The sequence below is a fragment of the Nesoenas mayeri genome (genome assembly GCF_963082525.1).
Source record: "Nesoenas mayeri genome assembly, chromosome: 4".
NCBI classification, from domain to species: Eukaryota; Metazoa; Chordata; class Aves; order Columbiformes; family Columbidae; genus Nesoenas; species Nesoenas mayeri.
This window is the reverse complement of record NC_137540.1, coordinates 56,468,274-56,493,442: the sequence shown is the minus strand read 5'-3', so window position 1 is coordinate 56,493,442 and position 25,169 is coordinate 56,468,274. Positions and strand designations below refer to the sequence as shown.

Below are 25,169 nucleotides of genomic sequence, written 5' to 3'. Positions count from 1 at the left end.
TAGGGGAAAAAAAATCTGGCCAAGTGTGAGAGTTTTCGGTACTCAAAATAAATTAAGAATTATATGAGAAATAGCTGCTGAGAATAAAAGTCTTATTTCAACCTCACCATGTATAAAACTCACAAAAACAATAGACTAAATGTGGATTATTCTAGCTACATATAGCACTTGAGTGAGACTACCATGGCATGTTATTCCAAAGTCCATGTTGCTCAAACTCAAGAACTTCTGGTTTCAATCAATCTTTATTATCCACTTAAGCGCTTGGAATTGATCAAAACAGCTGGCAATGCTTAAAAAAAATGTGTCAGGTGTATGTGAGCTACTAGCCTTTAACATGGTTCATTAGAATACATCCTGAAATCCCTTTTGCTTCATACAGGACAGACTGTTGTACACTCACAAGTCATCCATCAAATGTCTGGGAAGATGGCAGTCACATGGCAGCTGCAGTAGTGATATAAGTACAAATGTATCACTTCAGCCTTTTTATTTTTTCTTCCTTATGGGAAAATATATATTTATTTCAAATTGTTTGGAATTTGAGAGGTTTTCTACATGTGAGACTTATGAATTGAATGCACTAAAATGTAAGCTTTTAACAGGAATAAAATTCTCGGGCAATAGAGGAACTATTGGCTTGAAAAAAATCTCAGCAAACTCAGGTTATGTTTTGGCTGTAAAAAATGAAGATCTTGTGATAAAACTGTCCTGGTAATTCTATAAGATTTAAAAAGATTGATTGTAGCAAGTATTACACACTGGTATATTTTCAGCAATGCTGGTATTCTTATGAGGTTTTCAGCTTTAACATTGTTTTTTCTTTAATTATATTATGTTACTTTGGCCATTGTTGTGGGTTGACGCCAGCCAAGAGCCAAGCAACCATATAGCTGCTCACTCTCTCCTCCTCCCATGAGATGGGGAGAAAACAGAAAGGGAGAAGACTTGCAGATCAAGATAAAGGCAGTTTTATAGGTGAAGCAAAAGCTGTGCACACAAGCAAAGTGAAATAAGGAATTAGTTTACTACACCCCACTGGCAGGCAGGGGCTTAGCCACTTCCTCAAAAGCAAGGCTTCAATATGTGTAACAGTCACTTGGGAAGATAAAAGCCATAACCCTAGACATCCTCCCTTTCTCTTACTATCCCTGTGCTTTTATTGCTGACCACAAATGGTCAAATGATATAGGACATCCCTATGGCAAATTTGTTAGCTGTCCTGGCTATGTCTCCTCCCAGTTTCTTGCTCACCCCCAGACAGCTTACTGGCAGAGTGGTAAAAGGTGTTGATGCTGTGCAAGCACTGCTCAGCAGTAGCCAAAAGATTGGTGTGTTATCAACACTATTTTACTTATAACTCTGAAACAGCACCATACGGGCTGCTGTGAAGAAAATTAACACCATTCCAGCCAGATACCATACAGCCACCTTATTATTTAATTACTGTATATTTATAAGGCTGTTTCCTATGAGTTAGGTGAGCTCAGAACCTAATATAGGATGAATAACAAAGCCATTGGAAGTCTTAACATTGATCTGGGAGTCAGCTGGATCAGCACTTATTTAAAGGTTTACACGAACTCAGAAAAAATTGTTCATAGCTGCATATACATACAGCAGAAAAGAGATGTATCAAACATAATTTTTCTTGTCTCATTTGGATTAATTCTTGGTGTATTTTTTTCTCATTATTCAGTGCTAGTAGTTGCTATGGTATGCTGAATAACATCTGTAAATAGTTAATTCTGAAGTTATATGAAATGTCAAATTATATCAAATTTTATGATAGAATCTTTTATAACATAATTCCTGAAAGCTTCTGGATAACATGCAGTGAGACAGAGAAATAGGTTTCAATCATAGAGAATTATGATAGAGAAAAGCTAAAAATATGGTATACACTGTTCTGCATAGCCAGCATGATGATACCTTAATATGTCAGGATGCTGACCACAATCTTAGATGAAGCTAACTGTATGAGGCAGCACAACATTTTGTAATACTTGTTTGTATTTGATCTAGTAGAGAAGAAACAATTTATTTACCTTCAGATGTTCCCTATTTTAGCCCTTGAACATTAAAGGAGTCTGGGGAACCATTTGGGAAGCATAAATTAATTATCATTATTTGTCATTTAAACAGAAGCTTCTAATTCTGAACTTTAAAGATAAATTGTATTTATGACACACTCAGACAAGCAATTCCAGTTTAACTGAAACACTTCTTAAACAGATTTTTTTTTTTTTTTTTCCTAAGGAAACCATTTTGACAGAACTAGGTTAAGAAGTAATTGCACATATGGTTCTTCTGGCAGATGTGAGGAGCTTCTTACCTCCAACAGGAAAGTGTAGGGAGAAGCAGCTGGTAAAAACAGGGGACGATGACCTCTTAGCCTAGAACAGCATGCTTAATTATAATCCTGTGGTAGGCATTTCAAAGTACATTTAGATGTAGAAACTCAGCTTCTGAAGAAAAAAGAAAGCCAATAAGGGATTCGATTTTAGGTGGTTACCATGCTAAATATTCACTGGGATTTTTTTTTAGTTCTGAGAAATTTGAAAGTATTGAGATTTTCTTAATGACTTTGTGTACAGATGACTGCAATGCCTGCTCTTGGAAGCCAATTTGTATTTCTTTTGAGTCATCTAGTTGTAAGAGTAATAATCCAGTTCTTAGAGGAGGGATGTGAAAAGAACTGCTTTTTTTGCATGTTCCTAAATGGCATATTATGAAGTGTTGATAAATTTGTGGAATAGTTTTCCAAACAAAATAGCTGGCTGAAGATCACATTGGTCATGGCAGCAAATCACAGGACTGATAAAGGAAATGGAGATTTATATTGAAAGGGTAGTAAAGAAAAAATGAGTAGTTGGACTTTTTTCCTTCAAGCTATAATTATCACCTACGAGAGGTTTGTCTATTAAACCAGTAACTTAAAGGAAGTTATAAGTGAGGAGCCATAAAAATCCATTCTGTTTACATTGGCACCTAAAAAGAACAGGGGAAAGAGGCTAATTCCACAGATAATATCAAGCAAATGCTGAATGTTGGCTTTCTGCACTTGATTTCCCTCATAAATATTTCCTCTTCATTAAGTGTTACGGCTCTACTTTTTCATTAATTTAATCTAAGGTAATGGTTATTGCTTGCAAAACTTTTCTTATGTTGCCTTGGCCATAGAATTAGAAACCCAGAATGAGCCTGACAGGCACAGGAAATTTTATTGCTGCCATCACATTATTAGATATTTTTGTCCAAGTAAAGGCCACAAATGGTGCAAGAGGAATAAAAATGTATCACTAGAAGTGTAGTGTTAGATATCTTGAGTCTAAATTCTTAAAAACTTTCAAAAAAGAGCATCCGCTGCCTACGTAGGTAGAGTGTAGTAGTATTTTACAACTATTGTGTTATTTCTTTTTGAAAAGTTTTGTTGCTGCTGCTGTAATTCTTTTGTGCTGTTTAAGAGTCCTTCACTGCTGTCCATAACTGCTCATGCCTTCTCCACATTTAGAGGCCAACTCCACTTGGTTTTATTTGTTTTAAATAGTGAAAAATAATTAAAACCCCTCTATTTCATAGGAAGATTTGTCTGAGAAAAATGAGAAATAGGAAGCATTCATCAAGCAGGAGACAAAAAGAGAAATCAGTGAGTGTGGTTTGAAGAAGACAAATGCCTAAATTGAGTATGTTGGAATAGTAATGTGGAAGCAAGGGCTGAGGTAGTTTCATCTTTACCTCTCTCTAGTATACACAGAAAAAAAAAAAAAAATCATTGTCCTTTTTGTAATGTTTTAGGAATATTATTAGTACTTTGATATTTTTGAATAAGCTAGCATCAGGAAAACTAGTTTATGTTTTACGGACTCCTAACTGTTGTGTCCTCTGGATTCTCTCTGATTTATCGATGTGTCTGGTGCTAGATATTGAGACATGCAGGCAAACCATGATGCCTGAGTTGTGTTTAATATTATAACTGAATAATTATTATAACTGAAGCTGTGCTGATTCTGACTAGAAAACTGCTTTCTCAACGTCCTGCATTCTGACATTCCTTTTCATCCATTCCTGGCATTTGACTCATTTACTGCACATTTTGACTCATTTTTAATTGTCATTCTGCTATGATTTTTGTTCCATTGTAATGACTCGTCTGTGAGGCAGCCTATAAATTACTTATCTGTTTTGTCTTTCCGTGTTTGACTTTTTCTTTTTCTTTTTTCTTTTTTTTTTTTTTTTTCAGTGCTACATTTTGCACTGTCTGCTACTGAGTTTATTCTGTGGATTTCTCAAGGTCATTTGAATTTAAATCTTATTTCCTCAGGTGCTCACAGCCTTTCCCTGTGTTGGGTCCTCCATAGCTTCCACAAGTGTATTCCATTATTCAAAACCAATGAAATATTGAGCCAAGCCCAAGAAATCATGGAATTGTAGAGTAGTTTTGGTTGGTAAAGACCTTTAAAATCACTGAGCCCAACCATTAACATAACACTAAATATTCCTATGGAATCTCATTTGCAGTTCCATCTTTTTCTTCCAGCAAACTGTTGATATCTTCCAAATGACAGTATCCCCAACTAACTGAATATGAATAGCACGGAGAGCACTAATACTGTGGTCATTTGATCTGAGAAAGCAGGCTTCAGCCTCTAGTCTATAACCTCTTTCAGTCACTTAAGATTCTATTAGTACTTGTTTTAGTTAATTTTTGACTGAACAAACCTACTTACCAACTGAACTCAACTAAAATAAAGCTAATGTATGTCCTAGAAACAAATGACAGTTTTGCGTTTTTACATTTTCACTTCTAATGAAGTGAAAATTTGAGTATTCTTTGAAAAAAAGTGCATTAATGTCGAGAAACTGTTTAAAACCAAACTAAATACTTAAAAGCCACAGAGACAATTATTAGATACTGAAGGCATTGATTATATTGTAGTCGTTCCCTAAATAGGAATATATCAATATAGCAAGTTGGTTCAGGTTGTAATAGCAGCATGGAATTCAGAATGAACTGAAAAAAAACCAAACAAAACCAAACAAAAACAACAACAACAACAACAAAAAAAAAACCCAAAGCAAAAGCAAAACAAAACCCCAAAACCCAGACTATTAAAAATATCTGTTGTAGTTGCAGATGACCACACACTGCTAACAAGTTGGTTAACACTGGAACTACGCTGGCTCCATTATCTATATGATCCAGTCACACCAGGCACTGCAGAAGCAGCCTGCCCCTAAATCAGAGACAGAGAAACATGGAACTTGTCCCAGGTTTGGTAATGGTAGAGACTGGCCTGATCCTACACATCAAAGTACTTGCAACTGCTATACAGTCTGGTTTTTTTCTACATTGGTAGTTCAGTCATACACTTCTGTGGTGCTGCAAACTTGTTTTTGTTTTGTTTGTTGTTTGTTTGTTTGTTTGAGTTAATTTGAGTGCCTCTGACTGTTGAAATCCTAAGTCTGTAGATAATAGCTGATAGTGCAGTTTATGTATCAGCTGTTAATCCAGTTGTCAGGACTTGTTAATCAAATACACCTAAATAGTTGCTCTTCCTGAAGTTAGGAAAGCAGGAATGAAGGAAGTCAGCTGTAGCAGTTCTAGTTTCTTCTTGCTGTGGAGGTAGACACATCATTGCTATTACCATGGTTAATGCAAGGCTTTCCTTTTAATTTGAGATGGTGTAATGGAATAGCTATGAAGAATGACTTTTTTTTTTTTTTTTTTTCCCCATCAGTTATGTCCATGAGCTTTCTCTGTCTGTTGTAGTTTCTGGAGGAGAAAGAATATTTTATTTACTATTCCTCCTCTCCTGCCCTTCAAAATCTTTTGCTTGATTTCACAGAGAGATCTTAATGAATTTACAGTTTCTTCAGTTTTTCACTGACAGAGGAAAGCAGAACAAGAAAGATTTCTGCTATTTTGTTTCGACACTATTTTTTCTTTGTCATTTGTTCCATTGTCAGCTCTTATTATTCTTTATAACTCTTTCAAGCAGGAAGTAGCAACAGGAGAAAGAGGTGAGTGATGAGAAACAAAGGGAAAGGAATATATTTTTCAACATAGAAGAGAACAATACTGTGTCAAGACCTTAGTATTGTAGGTATTTACATAAGTGATGAGGATCTTAGTGTACAGCTAATATGCTTCAGTTGAAGCCTTTGCCAAAATAAGGTCTTAATTCACTTGTGCAGTTTGAAAAGTAGATTTCAAGATGAGAAGAAATAAATAAATAAGAAATTAAGCCCTGTGGCAAACTTAGCTTTGATTTTCAAGTTCGACAAGTGAAAAATTTCTTATTAAATATACTTGATTTTTAAGTTCCATATGTAAAATGTCATTTGCAAAATAGCTTTGGTTTGACATACAAAACCAAAGCTACTGTATAAATATGTTTCTGTACTTTTTTGTTATTCCCATGGGTAAATACAGCTATGCTTCTCTATTATCTAGTTCATTATCTGCTGAAATAATATATCTAAGATTTGTTCAAAGAAATATAAAAAATAGCCACTTTTTCTCAAAGAAAAAAAAAGACCCAAAGATTTCCTTCTATTTTTCATAATAATAGTTTTCAAAGTTATTTGTTTTTCTCACCTTTTTTTTTCTTGTTTGTATGACTGCTTAGATTGATTACTTGTCTTTGTATTGCATTTGATTGCACAACCCTTCTGCTTTTACTAAAATTTAATATCTGCAGATCAGTGGGAGCAGTTGAATTAAAATGGTCAACCACTAGAAAACATTCAAAGACCAGTAGAAAAGCTATTCTGAAAAAAAAAAAAAAAAGCCTTGTTAGTATCATTTACTGATTTCTGGTTTCTCATTTGAGTGTAAAGTAAAATTCAGAGTAGAAGTCAGATAACTGAAGAAATGGAAGCAAAATTAAAATTACGAAATTACGAGTCGCAAATAATAGTCTATGAAATAAAATTGTATTATGCCAAACCATTAAAAGCTTGCTTTTAGGCAGATGAATAAAGACAATTGTCACTACAATCAGTGTAGAGCAGTGGGTGATTAGTGCCTCTAAAGATAACTCCTGCAGGCTAGACCAGTTCCATATTAATCGTTAGGATGAGAGAATTGAAAAGGAAGAATATTCAGTTGGAAGGAGAAATATTTACTCCAGAGGGCTATACCACTCAGCCTCTGTGTATCCTGTCTACAGATGATTTTATTAAAGGAAACCTCACAGTGAATATTTTCTGTATAATATATTGTATTTTACAACATTTTTTAAAGGATTTTGGAACACAGCCTGAAGTAGGGATTAGATTTTAAGGAATTTGCCTTATGGAGCTGGAGGTAGTTTAAATTTTCAAGTTGAGGATGTAAAAATTGCTGCTTTTTGTTAGTTGAAGAAGCAATTCAGTATGCTGGAGCTGTTCCTTAGGGAGGAAAAAGAGGCAAGTGCAGACTCCTGGCCAGAGCCCAGCTGCCTATTAGAGTTCCAGACCTTGTCCTGATTCACTTCTATTTGTTCTTCTCTCACTTGTTCATTCATATCCTTTCCACTGAATCATGAAACAAGAAACTGTGAAATCTTTGAATCAGTGGATTTTGGTATACTTTTGGATCTCTAGGCATTCTGTGACTGAATGTAGTTGACAGTATCTTTAATACTGTGTTTCCTTAGAGTTTTTTTTTTCTCATGTATGCAGTAGTTTCTGGCAGATTTTTTGGGTATAGAAACACTGCATTGAAAGACTATCACCAATATTATCAACAGTTTCTCAAAAATGTTAGCACTATAGAAGAATGAATAAATAAATATTTCTGCATACATTTAGTGAAGTATTTATAAACAGGATTCACAAAATACATATTTTAAATTATGTTTAATAAACTAAATTCTGGTTCATCACTGAAAGACCAGAGTAGATCAACTTTCATGGTGCAAACTAATTTGATTCTCATTTCTCTGTGAGAGTAGTTCACAGTTCAGCCATTGCTGGTTGTGAAGTAATGATGGATGGACCTGTGAAACTTTGAATTTGACTGAATCGAAAAAATAATTCCTTGGCATTATGACAAAAATCTTGAATTTAGTATCTGAAACTGAATGTACATTCTGAAAAACAAATACATAGGCTTGATCTCGCAAAATATAGAAGAATAAAAAGGAGTTTCCTTAGTTTTCTGGCAACTATAGAAATAAATATATAAATCTGTAGAAAAGATTAAGGAGATATTACACTATTAAGAGAGGATGGAAGATGGGTGAAGGAAGTCTGGTTGGCTGGTGTTTTGAGCCTTAGCTTTAACAGGTTTCCAAAGTCTGGACTTGTTTTCTTCTATTCTTTTTCTGTTGGACTCTGTGTCAAATTTAGATGTTGTTAAGTATTCTTTAATGTAAGGGAAACTAGAGTAGTATAATACTGCTTCTGCTTCCTCCTCACACTATGCATTTACAGTTGCTTTATACCTATGCTGTCTTAGAGATCTGATTCATATATGTGAATATCTAACTTTATGACACTGTGTTTATCTATCCCTTTGTCACTACTGCATTGTGTTATTGCTCATGCAGCAGTTGTTGGATCAGTACAAGTTGAAGCCCAAATATTAAAGAATAAGTGTTTTTTTGCTATACTATACCAGGCTGTAAACTGCAGCTATTAGCAGCTGCTTCAAAACCGGTCTTGCTTTTCCAAGTGAGGGAGTAGATATCTGTGAGGGAGCAGTATGGTGGACAGCTGAAGCAAAGAGCACTGCTAGCTGTCTTCAGGAAAGCTACTTGTTGTCTTGCATCAGAAGCCCTCAGTTCAAACTCATATGCAGTTAGAAACTATTGCCTGTTACTTCTTAGGCAGTTCAATTTATATTAAGAAAAGATAAACATCACATACACATTATAAAATGCTCACAGAAAGTCTGAAAGAACATAAAACTTAAGAAGGTTGTGGCGCACCTCTCTGCTAATCTTTCTGAGAGGCACTTATTGCCTAGTGCAGGGAGTCACCTTTCCTCTTCCCTTCCACATCAATTTAGCTTCCATGTAATGTCTAGCAGTTTTCCAGGCTTTAGTTTAGATTTGTGTTACTATGAAGTCAAAATCTGATCCAAAGACTTTGAACATCTATCTTTATGCAAACTTAACTCTAAAACATCAAAAGTATCCAAAATCTTTAGACTTTTTTTTTTAATACCTGAGTGAATAGGACAGCTATAAGAAAATCCAAGTGCTCTTGAAAGGCTCTGGAGGTCCTCTAAGGAGTGCAAACCATCCCTTGGGTGTTGAAAGAAGCTCTGCCTTTAAAAATTTCAGGATGTTTAATTAGTAGTCCTTTGTTTGCTCATGGTTTGCAACCAAGACTCTTTGTGAGGTTTGGGTTAAACCATTAATGAAAAGGGCATGTTAATTAAACAACTTGCTTATTTCTAATTGGCAAAGGTACCCTAGCTCTCCTGAGACTCAGAACTAAGCACAGCAACGTCTGCTAAGAAACACTCATGAGACGGTAAAGACGTCATAGAAAATATTAGAACATCCAGGGGAAGTAGCAATAATGAAAGTCTTGTTTGCTCAGTGCTTCAGAAGTGGCAAAACATGTGGATATTTGTATTCTCAGGAGTCTTAATTTTTTTTTTTTTTGTCTTCCTTTTCTTTTCCCCAGCATGCATTTTGCAAGACTAAAGTTTAAATTAAACCCCATTATTTGAAAGGAAATTGGCAAGGTGGCTTGAAATTTTCAGTTTTTATTACAGTATGTGGAAACAATATTCAGCTCTTCTTTGTGTTGTATGTGTACTTTGTGTTTTGTTTTGTTTTGTTTGTGGTTTGTTTGTTTTTTTTTTTTAATCTTTACTTGTTCTGGATGTCATTGAGAAAAAAGGAGAACAGCACATGTATGGAAACAGCTTCTGAGATGGAATGTGTTGATTTCACACAGCAAAGTGGCAGCCTTGCCTCTTTTGAGCCAGGTTTGTTTATTGACCTTCACTAATGTATTAATGGGAAGTCCTGCTGATAATCCCCTCACTTTAGTTTGTTACATAGGAGTATCAACAGTTGTGTGAAGAGACTTTCACAAAATCATTCTATCACAGTATTTAATGTCAGTATAAAGAAAAATATAATGAGATGCCACATATTTTAGTTTAAATTTTTTGGGGAAAAAAAAAAGTGTTTTTAGCTGCTGTGAGAAACACTGTATGTGCTGCTGCCTTAAAAACGTAGGTCACATTAAAGGTTTTACATGAAATTTTTTTCTCTGCAAGTGGTTATTGCAACTTCAGTACTGATAACTTAATTCTCTCACATATTTTAATAAGTTGAAGAGTCATATTTGTTAAAGGTATTGAAGAATCACATTTATATAGCAGTAGTTTGCTGTATACTGAAAGATGTTGTAATGAATTAATACAAAACTGAAACTCATAAGAATCCTGTTTGAATTTTGGCTCATAAATTATTTATAGATACTAATATGTATTGTTCATTTGCTATTTAACTGAGAGGATGACTTATTTTAATATGGATCTGTAAGCATTTAATGCATTTAAATAGTTACTGTACCTTAATGGAAACATTTTTTTCTTCTTTTGAATACAGTAACTCGCTTCTTTATTTTCACTGTTAAAATTATCACTTTATTACTGAGAAGAGAATAACATCTTTTCTGTAATCCCACATGTAGAAAGCTACTTGATGACACAAAGACTAAAACAGAAAACTAGACCTGTCATTAACATGCTAGGTGGTTAGTTTGATAACTCATATGACAACTTCAACTTATATGTTTCCTACATTATTTTAGTGAATGCAGTGTCAAAATTTTGAATTGATGCCAACCTATATGTGATCTAGTTCAGTATCCCTTTGAGAATGTCTAGTAATGGCAGCGCACAGACCAGGGGTGTCAAACTCATTGTTTAAAGAGTACTCAGGAAAAAAAAAATATATATATTCTTTGTATCAGTTACAAATTGAAAGTTTAACCTGTGTAGAGAAAATATGAAGGTTGATTCATTATTATTATTATTATTATTATTTACTACAAATACCATGAAGACAGTAATAAGGAACTTTCATGTTAGTCTAGGAAGTAACCAAGCCTGTATAGTTTTAGAACTTCCTTACTCTCTATAGAAATACTTCTGTTCTGTTTCTCTCTGGGCTAGATATGACAATATTGGTTCAATATTACAGAAATTGTGGACTGGTTCTCTTGCAGGCACCACACAGTTTTGTATAACTTATCTTACTCAGTTGTTTAAGAATCAGCAGAGTCATAAAGCTCAAATAATAAATTTTATATACTGAGGTCTGTACTGTTCTTTTCTTGACAAGATCTTGGAGATATGCAGGATTCTGGGAAATAAAAGAAAAAAAAAAAAAAAGAAAAAGAAAGTGAAATAGACATGGTTTTGAAATCCAGAAATCCAGAGATTAAAGAAAGGCTATTTTTTATTCTGTCAGCTGCATAGCAGCTCAGAGAGGGTTTTTTAAAAAAAGTGCTTTTTCTGTTAAACATCCAGATTGGCTGGTTGTTTATCCATCTCCACAAAGATGGAATGCAAATGTTCAACATTGCTTCTTTTCTTGGATTCTAAAAATATGTTTTTGTCTCACCTGCAAATTCCCAATGTTGTCAGAAAGGTCAATAACTTTCAAATTCTTTGGATGAAGCTACAGAAGCATTTTTTAAATTAAGAAAATGTCTGGTCTTCTTTTTAGTAGTCCAAATACTTAAAAGATCTTGTGAGAAAATAGATGAATTAACCTTTAGAGGAACTTTTTCTGTCTAGGCCTTGAGATATTAATGTTTGATTATACTAGAATACTTACATCAGGTTATATTTGTATTTTTTGTATCCTTTCCTGAAAGAAGATCTTAGCAGATGGACTGGATAAGTGATGATCTGTGTAGGAAAAAGCAGTCAAAACCAAACCAAACCAAAAAACCCCAACAACCTTGAAAATGAGAGGTAGAATTTATGACAGTGTGCACATGCAAGTGTCCTTGTTCAGAATAGGATGTCTAAATGACTTTGACGTTCTTTGTTTGGTTCCTTTGTTTGACTTAGTGGAACTTGAAAAGTTTTATTTATCTAGGACTATTTCCTTCTTAGTAAGAAACTTGAAATTGATTTTAACTTGACACATTTCTTCTCTGAAGTAATATAAAATCTTTGTCTAATAAATGTATACAGAGGCTTTGTGGCCCATCAGGGTACCATGACATTCCAGTGTATTGATTCTGTGGTGTTAAAGGGTGACATATTTGGTGTTAACAGGCCATCAGAGTACTGGGATTTGAATTGTACACAGTAAGAAGCACTGACTTCCCTGTAGCATGACAGGCTTTCCAAAGCAGTGGAAGTAGCTGTAGTCTTACATAATTTCTCATATCTAAACTTCAAAGATTCATAAGATTTTTGTATGATCATACAGAATTTAAACAAATAAAATCAGAAAATCTTAAAAAAAAATCAGGAAATAAAAAAGAGTACTTGTTGACCTGTAACAACCAAAACTATTCTGCAGTTTGTCATCTGCAAAAATTCTTGATGTCCAGAATTTAAAATTCACTCTTAAAAGGAACATTTTATTTTACACTTTTTTTTTTTCTTCGAAGTGTAACCTGTATCCAAGGTAAAGATCTTAACTTTTTTCCATGTAGTTCATTTCAGCATACGAGGTTTGTTTACTTTTCATGTAATGTCCATTCTCTTTATATTGTAGGCTAAAGGCCTGTAAATGTAAAGCTGTAGCAATTTTGTGTTACCTTGCAGGGCATTGACTACTGACCAAAAGAGCATGTGGGCAAGAGCGTGTTAAAAACTTCAATCTTCTGTTTTACTGTCCTTCAGGTGAAGTGTTCTTTTTAGAAGCCACCTGGAGTGGTTTCTTTGGAAATAGCATTTTGGTTATTGTTTGATTCTATTGTGCAGAAAAATATCAGTTAAGTCAAAAAAAACAAGTGAGCTAATTTTAGCCTTCTTTGGAAACCAAGCACGGGAGTACCAGATTTATGGATTTAAGAGAGTCTCTAGAACTCAGCTTTTGTTTTGCTCGTTCTTGCTGTTTTGTGTGCTTGAACACCAGTTGTCCTGCAAAGGAGTATAGAAGGCATTTCATATTACATGTTTGCTCTGTTTTCTAACAGCGTAAGTATTTTGCTTAGGCAGATTTGCTAGGAAGTGACAGCTCTGAAAAATTGGACACAGTGGCTGCTGGAAGTATTTCAGTTCCAGGCAATCTGAAGAAGGAGGAAAATGAAATATCACCATATTTTAAAGACGACAGTTTTGTCAGAGATTCCTTTCCATTCTTCAATTTAAACCAAACTGAGTAAATCAAGTATATGTAAAATGTCTGTGCTCATTGAAAATGCACCACCTTTTTACCTTTTTAGTTTCTTTTATATTTTTTTTTCTTCCTTCCTCTCCCATTAAAAGCATAAAGGAGAATGCACACTTTGTAAATGTAAAACACACTGTGAGGAGCAAAATACTTCTGATTTAATTGTCATCTCTCAACAGTGTTGAATAAAAACAGAATTTCTTGAAACATAGTTACATAGTGGGGAAACTAAGTAAAATCTGGTAAGATGAGACTGAAATGAAGTATTATATTCTTCAAAATTATGTTGTTCCTCAGAAATTAGAATATTTTGTGTTCAAATTCATTTTAGTAACACAAATTTTATTTAGGAATAAAATAATTATTCATTAATTAATGATAATTACTATATAATTATTTATTTAGGAGTAGAGTTAGGTCAGCTCACATTCTCTAAACATTTCATAATACCTTGTTTTAAAATAAGTAATGAGATAGCTGTGCCAGATTTTTGACATGACATGAATCTCTTTAGTAGGGTGGTAATATATCCTTACCACTTATTTACATGGTTGGCACCCTCTAATATAGGCCTGCTTGTTTCGATCTTCTTGAATTTTAACAAGCATCAACAAAGATTTTTTTTAAAGTATTGACTTTGAAATGAGGAGAGGGGGAAGAGTTTATTAAACATAGCTCTTCCTACTTGAGCAGGTATATTTGCTCATTATGAAATTCCTGTTCATCCCAGCAGCAATGCGGTATAAATCCAGTGCTTATTTTTCTCCTGTTATCTTTTGATATGGCATCAGACTTTCAGCTAGTGTGTGTTCCCTTCACAATTAGCGTAAAGGAGAAATAATATGATAAAAGACTTTACTGATGTTTATGAAGACTGTTAAGAATGAACCCCACTATCCACAAAGTGATACCCCCAGTCTGTGTGGGTACTGGCAAGGAGATATCAAGGTTCCTTTTGCTGCTGTTTAACTTGTGTTCCACAATGAATCAGTCTTATTTGGTAGTCTCGTTCAAAAAAGAGCTTAGCTGCTCTCTTATACTAAAACCTCTCATAGATATTTTCCTCCTTCTTAGTCCCCTCTGCAATATTCCAAAATAAATTTGCATTATTTTGAATTTAGCAGGCCCAAGCAAAATATCTGCAGCCTTGGATTTCTTGAGTTCCTGCCTGATACACAGAGAAGGCTTCAATATTTTCCTTCCTGCAAAGCAGAGCTTTTTTCATGGACCTAAACCATGTGTGTGTTTGTTTCTAGGAAAGTGAGAAGTCGGAAAGTAACCACTATTTTTTTAATGTTTTAATGTTAATGAAGGCTTTAAGAAAAATAAGGACTCCAAAGGTCTCTCATTTTCTTGAAGAAGCTAAGCCATCTCAAAGCTTTAACTGTTAAAGTTGCTGGTTCTAACTCTGCTCAGTACTTACACAATTTTTCCAAATATTTTGCAAATAAGCATTTTTAAGTGGGATTCTGCTGCTGTACTTCTTCCTTCGGGGGGAGGGGGGAGGGGGGAACAAAACAACAGTCACTGCCTAAGTGGAAATATTGAGAGTCCTGGAATATTTGCACAATGATTAAGTGACTTTTGTGTATATCTAGCAAGCTTGTGTCTAGTATACAGAGCTGGTGTTTCCATATCATTTGCAGATAGAAGAATGGGAAAAAATGATATTTGGGCTTTTCTTTATTTTTCTTGTAACACATACTGTCTGTTTTTCAGCATTTTAGTATACCAGTGCATGATAGCTAACTGCAGAAAGAGGTCTTTCAAAATAATTTAGAAATTTCTCCACAAAGTTTTCTATTTGTGGGCATCCTGATCACAGAAGGAGGACTCAAATTTGAAGAAATAAATACCGAAGAGGTATCAGGAGCAAGGTTATGCAAATTTTAAATTAAATCAACTCACTATTTTTGGTATTCAAAGAGAGAGAAGCCTTTAATTTCTAAAATGTTATATTGTGATGCAGAAAAATTAAGTATGAACCTGCTACTAATTTCTGAGGTATCCTTATATTTGAAATAAATATATAGAATTGTGACCTATCAGCCTTTCTTGGTTGTGCTCTGCTTGCCAGCCAACCTAATCGTAGTTTCATTAGTGTACATTTGTCTCCAGAAACTTATTTGGAAAAAGATTTTTTTTTTTTTGTTCCCACCCACTTGCCCAAGATACAAGGTAGCAGTTCTAACCTGTGTTACTAATGAATACTACGACTGATAATATGTTGAACAGGGGCAGCTGTATAGAAATAAACTGGACTATGCTTCTGTAACTTACACTGATAAAGTCTTTTCATAGTATGCACACACTATATTACATAGAATTGAATATGAAAAAAATTGAGACACATTTAAGACTGATTTTGAGTCTCTAAATAACCATTTTGCTATTTCTCTGGAAAAAGGTGCCTTTTATTTTTTATGAAAAAGAAAAACAAAGAAAAACCAACCTCAAACCCTATCCCAAAACAACATATAGTCTTAATTCCATTGTTCCATGAATCAACTAATTTGTGGTGAGGAATTCATGAGCAAAAGAATTAGTGGTCACCTAATATCTGTAAACATGCAAAATATACTATGTTTGTATCACCAGAGTGCAATGTAATGTGGGGTAATTTAACTGATCTCACAAATATTTAAATGCAACTTTCATTGCATTCCACTCTTCAGCTACTTTCAGATGTGTACTGTCAGTATGGTAGTCTGATTTGAACATGAAATGTAATTTCACATATATAACTACTGACAAATATAGCTTAATTTTGGTCATTTTAGTTTTAATGTAAAAGGATATCCAAGAAATTAAAGGTCACTTCATTAACTGCTCATTTTTTTTTCTTTTTTTCCTTTATTCTACATCATATATTGAGATAAAAACAACTTTCTGTGTTTCCATTAACAAAAAGTGAATAGAGAAGAAAAAGCAATTATTTGCAGAATGTAAAATCCTTATGATAATTTGACAGACTTTAATTAAACCAATCTACCACGCTGTGCTCATAAGACAAACTATGAAATATGCTCTAATTTGTTAGGAAACACCATACTGCTCATTGATAAAGGACTTCAAAAGTTGCAACTTATTTAGAAGCATGGAATTTGTTTCCTTTGAAAAGGAAGACATGCATACAAATATCCCTGTTGTTTTGAACTTAATTTTAAGAAAGTGAACAGCTGACAATACAAACAGCCACTCTCCCTTCCCCTTCCCGCCCCCCCCCCCCCCCCCCCCCCCCCCCCCTTACATCTTTCCCTCTCATTTCTTTTCATAACTTTTTCTTTCAGTTTTGGCTGTTCTGTGAGACTCTACCTTTAGAGCCCTACTGTGCCTTTGGCATAATCCTCTTTGGTGCCTGCCCAGCTGAGTTTTCTCCACCTGGGAATGAACAGCTGGTCTCCTGCTGCTTGGGCAGAGTGTCTGCTCCATGCAGGATCACTGCATTTTCCTCTCCAGTCAGTATCTTGCTTGTCTCCCTGAAGCATGGGAAGATGTGGTCTGGAGTGGGCAAGAGAAGTTCCTGAAGCCTGTTAAACCCCAGGTATAGTAGGAGGGTTTATATTGAACAGGGATTACTGGCCCATTGTCCCCAAAGAGATGAAGTGTAAAGTATTCCTGTGAAGTCTTCTGTGCCCAAGATGTGAAAAGTAATACTTCACATTGAAAAGTAAGCAATAAATGTATCTGCTTGTTATTTCTGCCACATCATAGCAGTCTGCTTTAAATATGTTTATAAAGCATTTAATTCTATGAATAATTCTTCTGTCTCTCAAAAACGTGTCTCTAGAAGTCCTCTTTGGCCTTGTATGTGCAAATGAAGACCTTAGTAAGCAGCGAATTTAATTGACAGATATCATTCCATGCAGGTTATAAATCAGGCAATGCTTTGAAAAGCCTCCTTTTAAATAAAATAGTTATTAATGCCATTAAAAAGTAGAATTGCATTTAAAAAAATATATGTTTGTAATTCACCTTAGTTTTTGTATACATTAGACACTCAAGTCTTGCCACTCAATTTTCTTTCTGTCTTGGAGAGTACTGTATGATGGCTGGAGAAATTACAAACAAATGTAATACTGTGTCTGAAGTGACAAAGGATCGGTAGCAGAGAACACAGACATTTTGCCTTCAGGCAGATTAATTCTGGGACTTGGAAAAGTACATTCTGTTCAATCTATATGGTTTATTCTCTTCAGCATTAGCTTTCTGTAGTAGGCATAGACAATGATTGTAGTGCTACTGACAGGTAGGAGAAAGGTGGGAGGAAGGTGACATGGAAATACTTTTAATACATATGTCTATGAGGTACAATATGTTAAATACCTTCTCAGAGGCTCAGATGCACAGGTGTTATTTCTGTGTACAGGCATGAGAGGGTTTTTTTTTTTTCTTTATGGAATAAATTATATGATCAGGAAAGTTACAAGGAATGAGAAAAGGGAGGAGAAGGGAAGTCAGATAACAAAAGAGTGGTACATTATAGGGGTGTGGTCAGCATAGGGATAAAGCGCTGACATGTCAAATGAGACAGACATTAAAGGGATGATTAAAAGAAAACTTTATTAAGCTCTATTAAGAAAACAAGAGCAAGAGAGAAGCAGGATAGTTCTTACACTTATAGGTGAAAGATAATGTAGATGTGATGCAGAAATGAAATTAAAACTTTGCCTTAGTTTTAAACAAAGGTGATAATGTGCATGGGAGGCAAAAGCTGGAAGTGTCTGAGAAAAGCAGAACTTGGAGTCTGATGCAAGTAAGTCAAGGAGGAACAGATAAGTGTCATCACAGAATTCTGAGTGATATAGAACAAAGCATCTCATGTCTTCTTGTGTATAAATCTCTTAGGGCAAAAATGGTGCTGTTTTGTTGGAGAACAGCAAATACAGTATTTATATTTAAGTAGCGGGGAAGATGGAAAAGAAGGGATAAAGGTCTAAAAGTGTGACCTCATTTTTTATCAAACAGTAGAGCAGAATTTATATGAAAAAAATGAGTTGCTGACATAAAGGAAGAAGGAAGATGGGATAAAATGGAAATTGAAAATAGCTTTACTGAATGAGGTTCATACAAACCGATCTGATACCTTCCTTTGGAAAGATAACCATTTTCCTAGATAAAGAAAACTTGGTAATATCTCTTTTTGGACTTCAGCAAGCAGTTGATATTGTACCACCTGGGAAATCATTTGTGCACCCGAGGAAGATAGGGATTACTAGAGGAATTACAAAACATGTAAGAAATACACTAAAATGAGATGACAATTAGTGTTGTTGCAAAGGTAAGTGTTATAAATAGAAGGAAATTTACTTAAGTCAAGCATCAGTCTTAAAACTGATTTTGCTTTGTATTTTAACCTTCATGCACAGAATGTCAATGTAATAATGCAACTTGATTATGTTAAATATGAAATATGATAAACATCATGAATTTGGGTGCGGATTAGACTGTACTAGAAGAAGGACTCTAAAACCTTTTAGAAAGTAACAAAATAAAGCTTAACAACTCAAAATACAATAGCAGGAACAAAACTAGGTGTAAGTTCAGTTAAGAAATCATTAGATCAAAGGAGTAGAAAAAGAGGAGAATTTAATGGGTTATAGTTACTATGAGCACCAGTGTGACACAGGCAAATTTGTTTTTGCAACATAAGACTACATCAAGTTGTGTGCTGCTGTGAGAGAAACAGACATATTTGTGTCATGCAAGGAGTCATTCATAAGACTTCATCTGAAAAATCATTATATTATTCTGGTCAGCCATTTTCAGGATTAAGCTTACCTTTAGAGATTCAGAAAGAGCTGTTTAATAACCATGGAATATAGAGTTTGCTGTGCAAGAGATAACTAAAACGGCTTTGCTTATTCAGACTTATGACTCTGAGAGACGTGCTGTGGCAGGCTAAAATTGGATGACAGAAGCTGTTACCATCCTCAAGCATGAATACTTGAACCTCCTTTGAATCACTTTGTAAAACACTGCTTAGTATATTAGGTTAAACCAAAACTGGAATTCTTTTACTTTAGTGCACCCAGCTGAAGACTGCAACAGTACATGAGCTCATTCATAAGCATATCATCTAACCCTGTAATGCCTGTCAGAAGGGTGGAGCAGATGGATGAGGGTGGTAACTATTCCTGCCATCTGTTTATAAGCCATTGCGACATGTACCTCACAGCCTTAAGAAAGTAAGTGGTGAGCGGACATTTGATCACTCTTCATAAAAATATTGGGAATAAATACCAGCAGAATGTATTAAATAACAATGTTTATATAGTAGCAATTAATACACCACTATATGTTTAGTCTAGAATTTGAAAAAAATATTTCAACCCTCTGGAGGTATGAGGTGATGTAAAAGGTATGAGGTGATCTTACTAGTTCTGAAATGGAACTTCCTCAGTTTAGAAAAAGAATTATTCAGATATTTTTCTTCCAATATGTTGCTATACTCCTAGGAAAAAGGAAAACAAACAATAACAATGAAATCACAGAATGTTAGGGACTGGAAGGGACCTTGAAAGATCATCCAGTCCAACCCCCCTGCCAGAGCAGGAACACCTAGATCAGGTTACACAGGAAGGGGTCCAGGTGGGTTTTGAATGTCTCCAGAGGAGATGTGGGCCAAGATTTCATGCCTCAGTTTCTAAATTAAGGGTTAAACTATTATAGCATTATCTACACCAAGATCAAGCTATATTCTGTGAACTCTTTAAAGAGCAGCACAATTCTTTCAGTGTGAGGTTTGCAGCATCAGAGGCATCTAAGGATATTAGTACTTGCTGTTCTTTTTTTGTGTGTGTCTTTTTTTTTTTTCTTAACATGGCAGTGTTACTCAGTTTTCAGGGAAGTCCAGAGTGTTGCTGGCTTAAGTTTGTAATAAATAACTTAAATAGGTAACGTTCTTACTATTACAGTACTTCTTAATGCATTAGTTTAGTAAGGCAATGTGAGAGAATTTTAATAAATGTATTACTGAAATAATATGCAAACTACATGAAAGTTTGCATTACTGAGACTTTTTAGGTAGAGTAATACTATGTTTTTGCACTCCATGCCTTCAAAAAACTATTAGCAAGTAATATTTCTGAACAATGTCTACCTGAAATACATCAATGCACATATATTGAAAATGGAACAATAATATCATTATACTGGATTGTAATGAAGACAGTTCTGTGCTTCAGGAATTGCAAGGTATTGTAGTAAACAGCATTAAATATGCAACTTTTTTATTATTACAGTGCTTGTGTGAGAGCAGATAAGAGAGTTAAATAGTGTATTGTCGTATTTTATATTTTTGTTTTCATTCCTATCTACTGCTAGTAGAAGGTGTATATGTTTATGAGTAGCGTACAACTTTTTATTTATTTATTTATTTATTTATTTATTAGAAAGAACAAATTGCCAGACAGTTAAGTATATGTGAATTTTTGAATTCTAATGTATAAATTTATTAGTTTGGGGGGATGAATGAGTTAATTTCAGGCTAGTGGCGTGGGCATAGTGTTTCCATCCTTAACCACTGTCTTTCTGAGCCAGCTCGTGCTTAATGTAAGAATGGTCAATACGTCACCATATTACTACATAGTGTGACTCTGAACAGAATGTAATCCTAATATCCTAATAATAGGAAGTGGTGGGATTTGCCGGATGTCTAAATGTTCAAAATTAATTTGCAGCCATAGTGTGAGCAAGAAATCAAACCAGAGAGTTCGTAAAGATAATGAATGGTATAGGTTTATTTTATGAATTTTTACACTTGTAATGATGGAATAAAGAATACAATTCGTTTATTTTTCTGTTTTTTATATGAAGTAGAAAGTTTAGTTTTAGTAGACTTGATTTACCTCTTACCTAACATGTAGGAGTCGGGACTTCCCACAATGAAGTTGCAAAACTAGAACCAGCTGATGCAAAGTAATTAAAAATATGGCAAATGGAATTTAAGTAAGGTTAAATGAGAATACAGTCCTGTTAAACTGCGTATTAAATTACATTTGTTAAAATTAAGTTGACTTCTTTAACTTTTTTTTTTTTCCTTTGAAACTTTCAGGACTATTAATAGGTTTTCTTATATTAAATTAGACCATATCTGTTACAGAGTTTCTAATGACTAAAACAAATATATCTCTCTGTGAACTTATGTAGCAGTCTTCATTCATGTCCTATTCAGACAGGCTTTTCATCAATTTGTTTGCCTTTGTTTTTGTTTTTTGTTTTTTGTTTTTTGTTTTTTGTGGTTTTTTTACCCTATATATGGCCTTTAATGATTCACAAATATTGTACAAATGGTAAAACAAAAAATATATTGAATATTTTATTCACTGATTCATTTTATTTTGTTTGTTTAAGATTACGGGAACTATTATTCCTTATTCAACATGTATATTCTAAGGAAATATATTCAATACACTTCCTCTAGTTACCCATATCCTATTCTGATTTCTGTCACAAACTGAAAATGAAGTTGTGTGTGTAAAAGTTGTTTAAAAATAGGTTAGAAGCATCTTGTGAAATGTAACAGGAAATCTATGGCAATATATTTTTATCTGGCATTTGCTGTAGTGGGCAAAAATGAGCATGTTGTGCTTTTCAGTTGCATTGAAGACATATTGAATGTCGCAGACGTTTGTTTCAAATTTTTAGTAATACACATACATCAATCAGATCAATATATAATATATACTGCAATCATAAAGTATTTATGGACAGATTTACTGCTAAGAATAAAGTGATTGGCAAAACCAATCTATGATAAAAAGGTTCTTGCAGAAGTTAAACATTCTGAGTTTGTTGTGGCTGTGAACATCTACGCTCTGTTGAAGTGTGGCTTCCCACTTGCAAATGAAAAATAAGTACACAGAATAGCAAGTATATATGTCAGTAATACCAAAAGTTTGCTTCTCAATGACAATGAATATAGAAATTAAAAAAAAAAAAAGAAGAAACAGATAAAAATACCCATGAATAAATTTGGGGTTGTTATTAGAATAATTTTTTTATACTGCAACACTGAAATTCTGGAACAGATTTCCCATTGAAATATTCATGTAAGAAAAATGTAACCTATCAAGGAAATATGCGAGATTATGCTTCTGATGAAGAGAAACTGGACTCTGTATGTAGTAAGAAACTTCCAGGCCTGCATTTCAGTATTATGGACTGGATTAGAGGAGAAGTGCAAGCATCTTGCTTATGAAAACTGAGGTAGTGACCAAATTCTTCATTTAACTCTTTGGTGTATGTGCATTTTTAGTCCAGGAAATGGGAGGATAAACAAGACAGTAATATCAGTTTCCTGGAAATTAGCAAGGCTCTTCAACTACCATATGAAAGTCAGGAAGACACCAGCTCATTTCACAGAAACTCAGAGAGGGAGAAAATATAATTTTCTAATTTTTCCCGTAAATCATTATGTATGGATGCACCTACATTGACGATGTGGAACACGGGAAGGATTTTTTTTGGGTGTGAATTTGACATGAGTCTATATTAGGAGTACTGCTGTATGTATTTCAGTGCAGCACTGATCCTTTTGGAGCAGTCTCCCTTCCAGCATTGTCTTCAGGGTGTCCTGTGGTGTGTAGCACTTGCAATCCGGATGCAAGGTCCTCCATCTGTTTGCTCTCAATGCCTGCATAGCATATGCCTAAGATTGTCAAATTGTAGAATCTTTGCTTGCTAAGATGAAATGTAGAGAGGCTCAACAAATTGTGCTGCCACTCTTCCCTTTTTATACTGCATCAGCAGGTAATATAGACATGCACACTGAGACTGCCATGATTATTTGAATTTGTGAGGATATAATATATTCCATTTTCAATAAAAAGATTCAACACTTTGTCTAGTACATGTCAAGTAATTGGTTTTGCTTGTTTTAGCTTTTCTCTTGCATTGTTTTATTATTTGATAACTGCAAAATTGGTATGAATATCTGTCATAGAAGAGAGCTCTAACTGTGGAAAAAAATGTTGCATTTATGAGCCTTTTTGACCTCCGAAATCTCTTATGAATGGCACCGAGTGCTCACAATGGTGTATGTATCTTGGAGAAAGATACTTAACATACACGTTAGCAGATCCCTGTTGATTACATACTGGACAAGTCCAGCAAATCCATTCTCCTTAAAGTTAGCAAAATTATTATTTTTTTTAATGTGAATTTGAATTGTTGAAGATAGCAACTTTGAGGTACTCATTGTAGTTAAATGATAGGTACAGATGTAGATCAGTCATAATAGATAGATACATTATCTATAGCTCTATAACACTTTTTTGACTAGATTAGTATTTTTGCCATTTAGTTAAGACAGTGGAAACTGAGCAAAGAGATTTGCATATAATTGGATTGATGATGATGATGAAGAATTTTACTGAAGAATAAATATATTTCTTTTGCAACCAAAGCAGAATGCTTTGTTCACTTGTCCCAGATGGATTCCTGTAAGAAGATCATATTTAGATTGAGGAATAGATGTTACTTATTTGAGGACATTTGGGAGTCTTTCATGGATGTAGAGGAAATGTTTGTAGAGGTATGTAGAGGATGTAGAGGTATGTTTGTAGAGGAAAACCTGCTTTGTAGAGATGCTTGACATCATTGCCATTCTACAGTTATGTAATTTAGTTTTAACTTCACATGTGTGTAATAGATTAGAAGAAGTGGTTCATTAAAATATTGAGTAATAAGGACTTAGTAGTGAGTGATGTAAAATAAATATCCGTTATTAATACAAAAATATTAGAAAAGCTAAAAAGACTGAATGCCAACCAAACATATTATGTAACTAGCACATAATGGGTTAATGTTTTTTTTGTGTAGATAACATTTTTCTGAGTGATATTTTAAGAGCTATTTTTAAATAATATATTGGACATAAACCTTCACTGTTTATCAGTAGATGTGCATGTCTTTTTAGTGTCTCATTTCCTTCATAAACATATTGATCAAACTGATTCAAAGGAAGCACATTTTCCCCTGGTTTTCCATATTTTTTGTGTCCACCTTGTAGCATAGTAGCTGGTATCTGGAATTTTGAATAACTTAGATGTTCACAGAATTGTCATTGTATATTGTATGTTGCTCTCCCAATCTGTCTTGGCCACTCCCTTTTTTCTTGATGAGGAGGTGAGGTAGATGAAGAAGAAAAAGAGTTGCCTGTTTGTTTTCTTTCTTCATGGAGGCAAATTATGCTTGTCACTGGCACTTGAAACACATTGTTTTTTACTTTGTCTGAAGTAACTGTAGGTAAGAAAAAGAAGAACATATAAATCACTACAATTTCTCTATGATTTAAAACCATCCTGTTGCTGGGCATAGTTCACTTAATTCCTTCTTTTTCTTAAACAACATATATTACTATTCAAACTGTTTTCACTCCTAAATAGTTATTTTATGGGATTATATTTGGACCTAAGAGAGAGAAAAGTATTCTTTTTTGCTCACTTACAAGATCCATGATATAGGATTAGTTTAGCCAAACCCTACTCACATCCCAGTAAACAGGCATATATTTTTGTATTTTTGTAGGTGGATACAGTGCAGACTACCCAGTACCCTGGCCACATTGAGGAATCATATAAAATGAATATATGTGCTCGTAAGTGAATTATTTATGAAATGAAACTCCAACTCCAAGGGATGTTGGATCACAAAATACATGAACTTTCTTTACTGTCGTGTAAAGAAATTGATTCCCAAGGGGCAGGGCACAACTAAGTGGACCTTAGAAGCAAAACTATTTAAAGGAAAAAAAAAAAAAAAAAGAAGAAAAAACATGACAAATCATTTTTAAAAACTCTGAAAGCAAGAGATTCAGATTTAATTTTGAATGCATTTGGAAATATATTA

General features: G+C 34.2%; 1 protein-coding gene across 3 annotated transcripts in view; it reads left to right on the top strand.

The window, feature by feature from the left end:
* Positions 1-25,169, top strand: part of PCDH7 (protocadherin 7) — a gene marked incomplete at its 5' end in the record, with an annotated part of 258,888 nt that overhangs the window by 25,388 nt on the left and 208,331 nt on the right. Inside the window, one exon of one of the 3 annotated variants that reach the window (XM_080344292.1) lies at positions 24,849-24,890. The exons of 1 other annotated variant lie outside the window; for it this stretch is intronic. In XM_080344292.1, the coding sequence (XP_080200418.1) occupies positions 24,849-24,890 (42 nt within the window). Of the gene's footprint in view, positions 1-24,848; positions 24,909-25,169 lie in introns of all 3 variants that reach the window. One more of the 3 variants, XM_080344291.1, reaches the window with a different exon arrangement.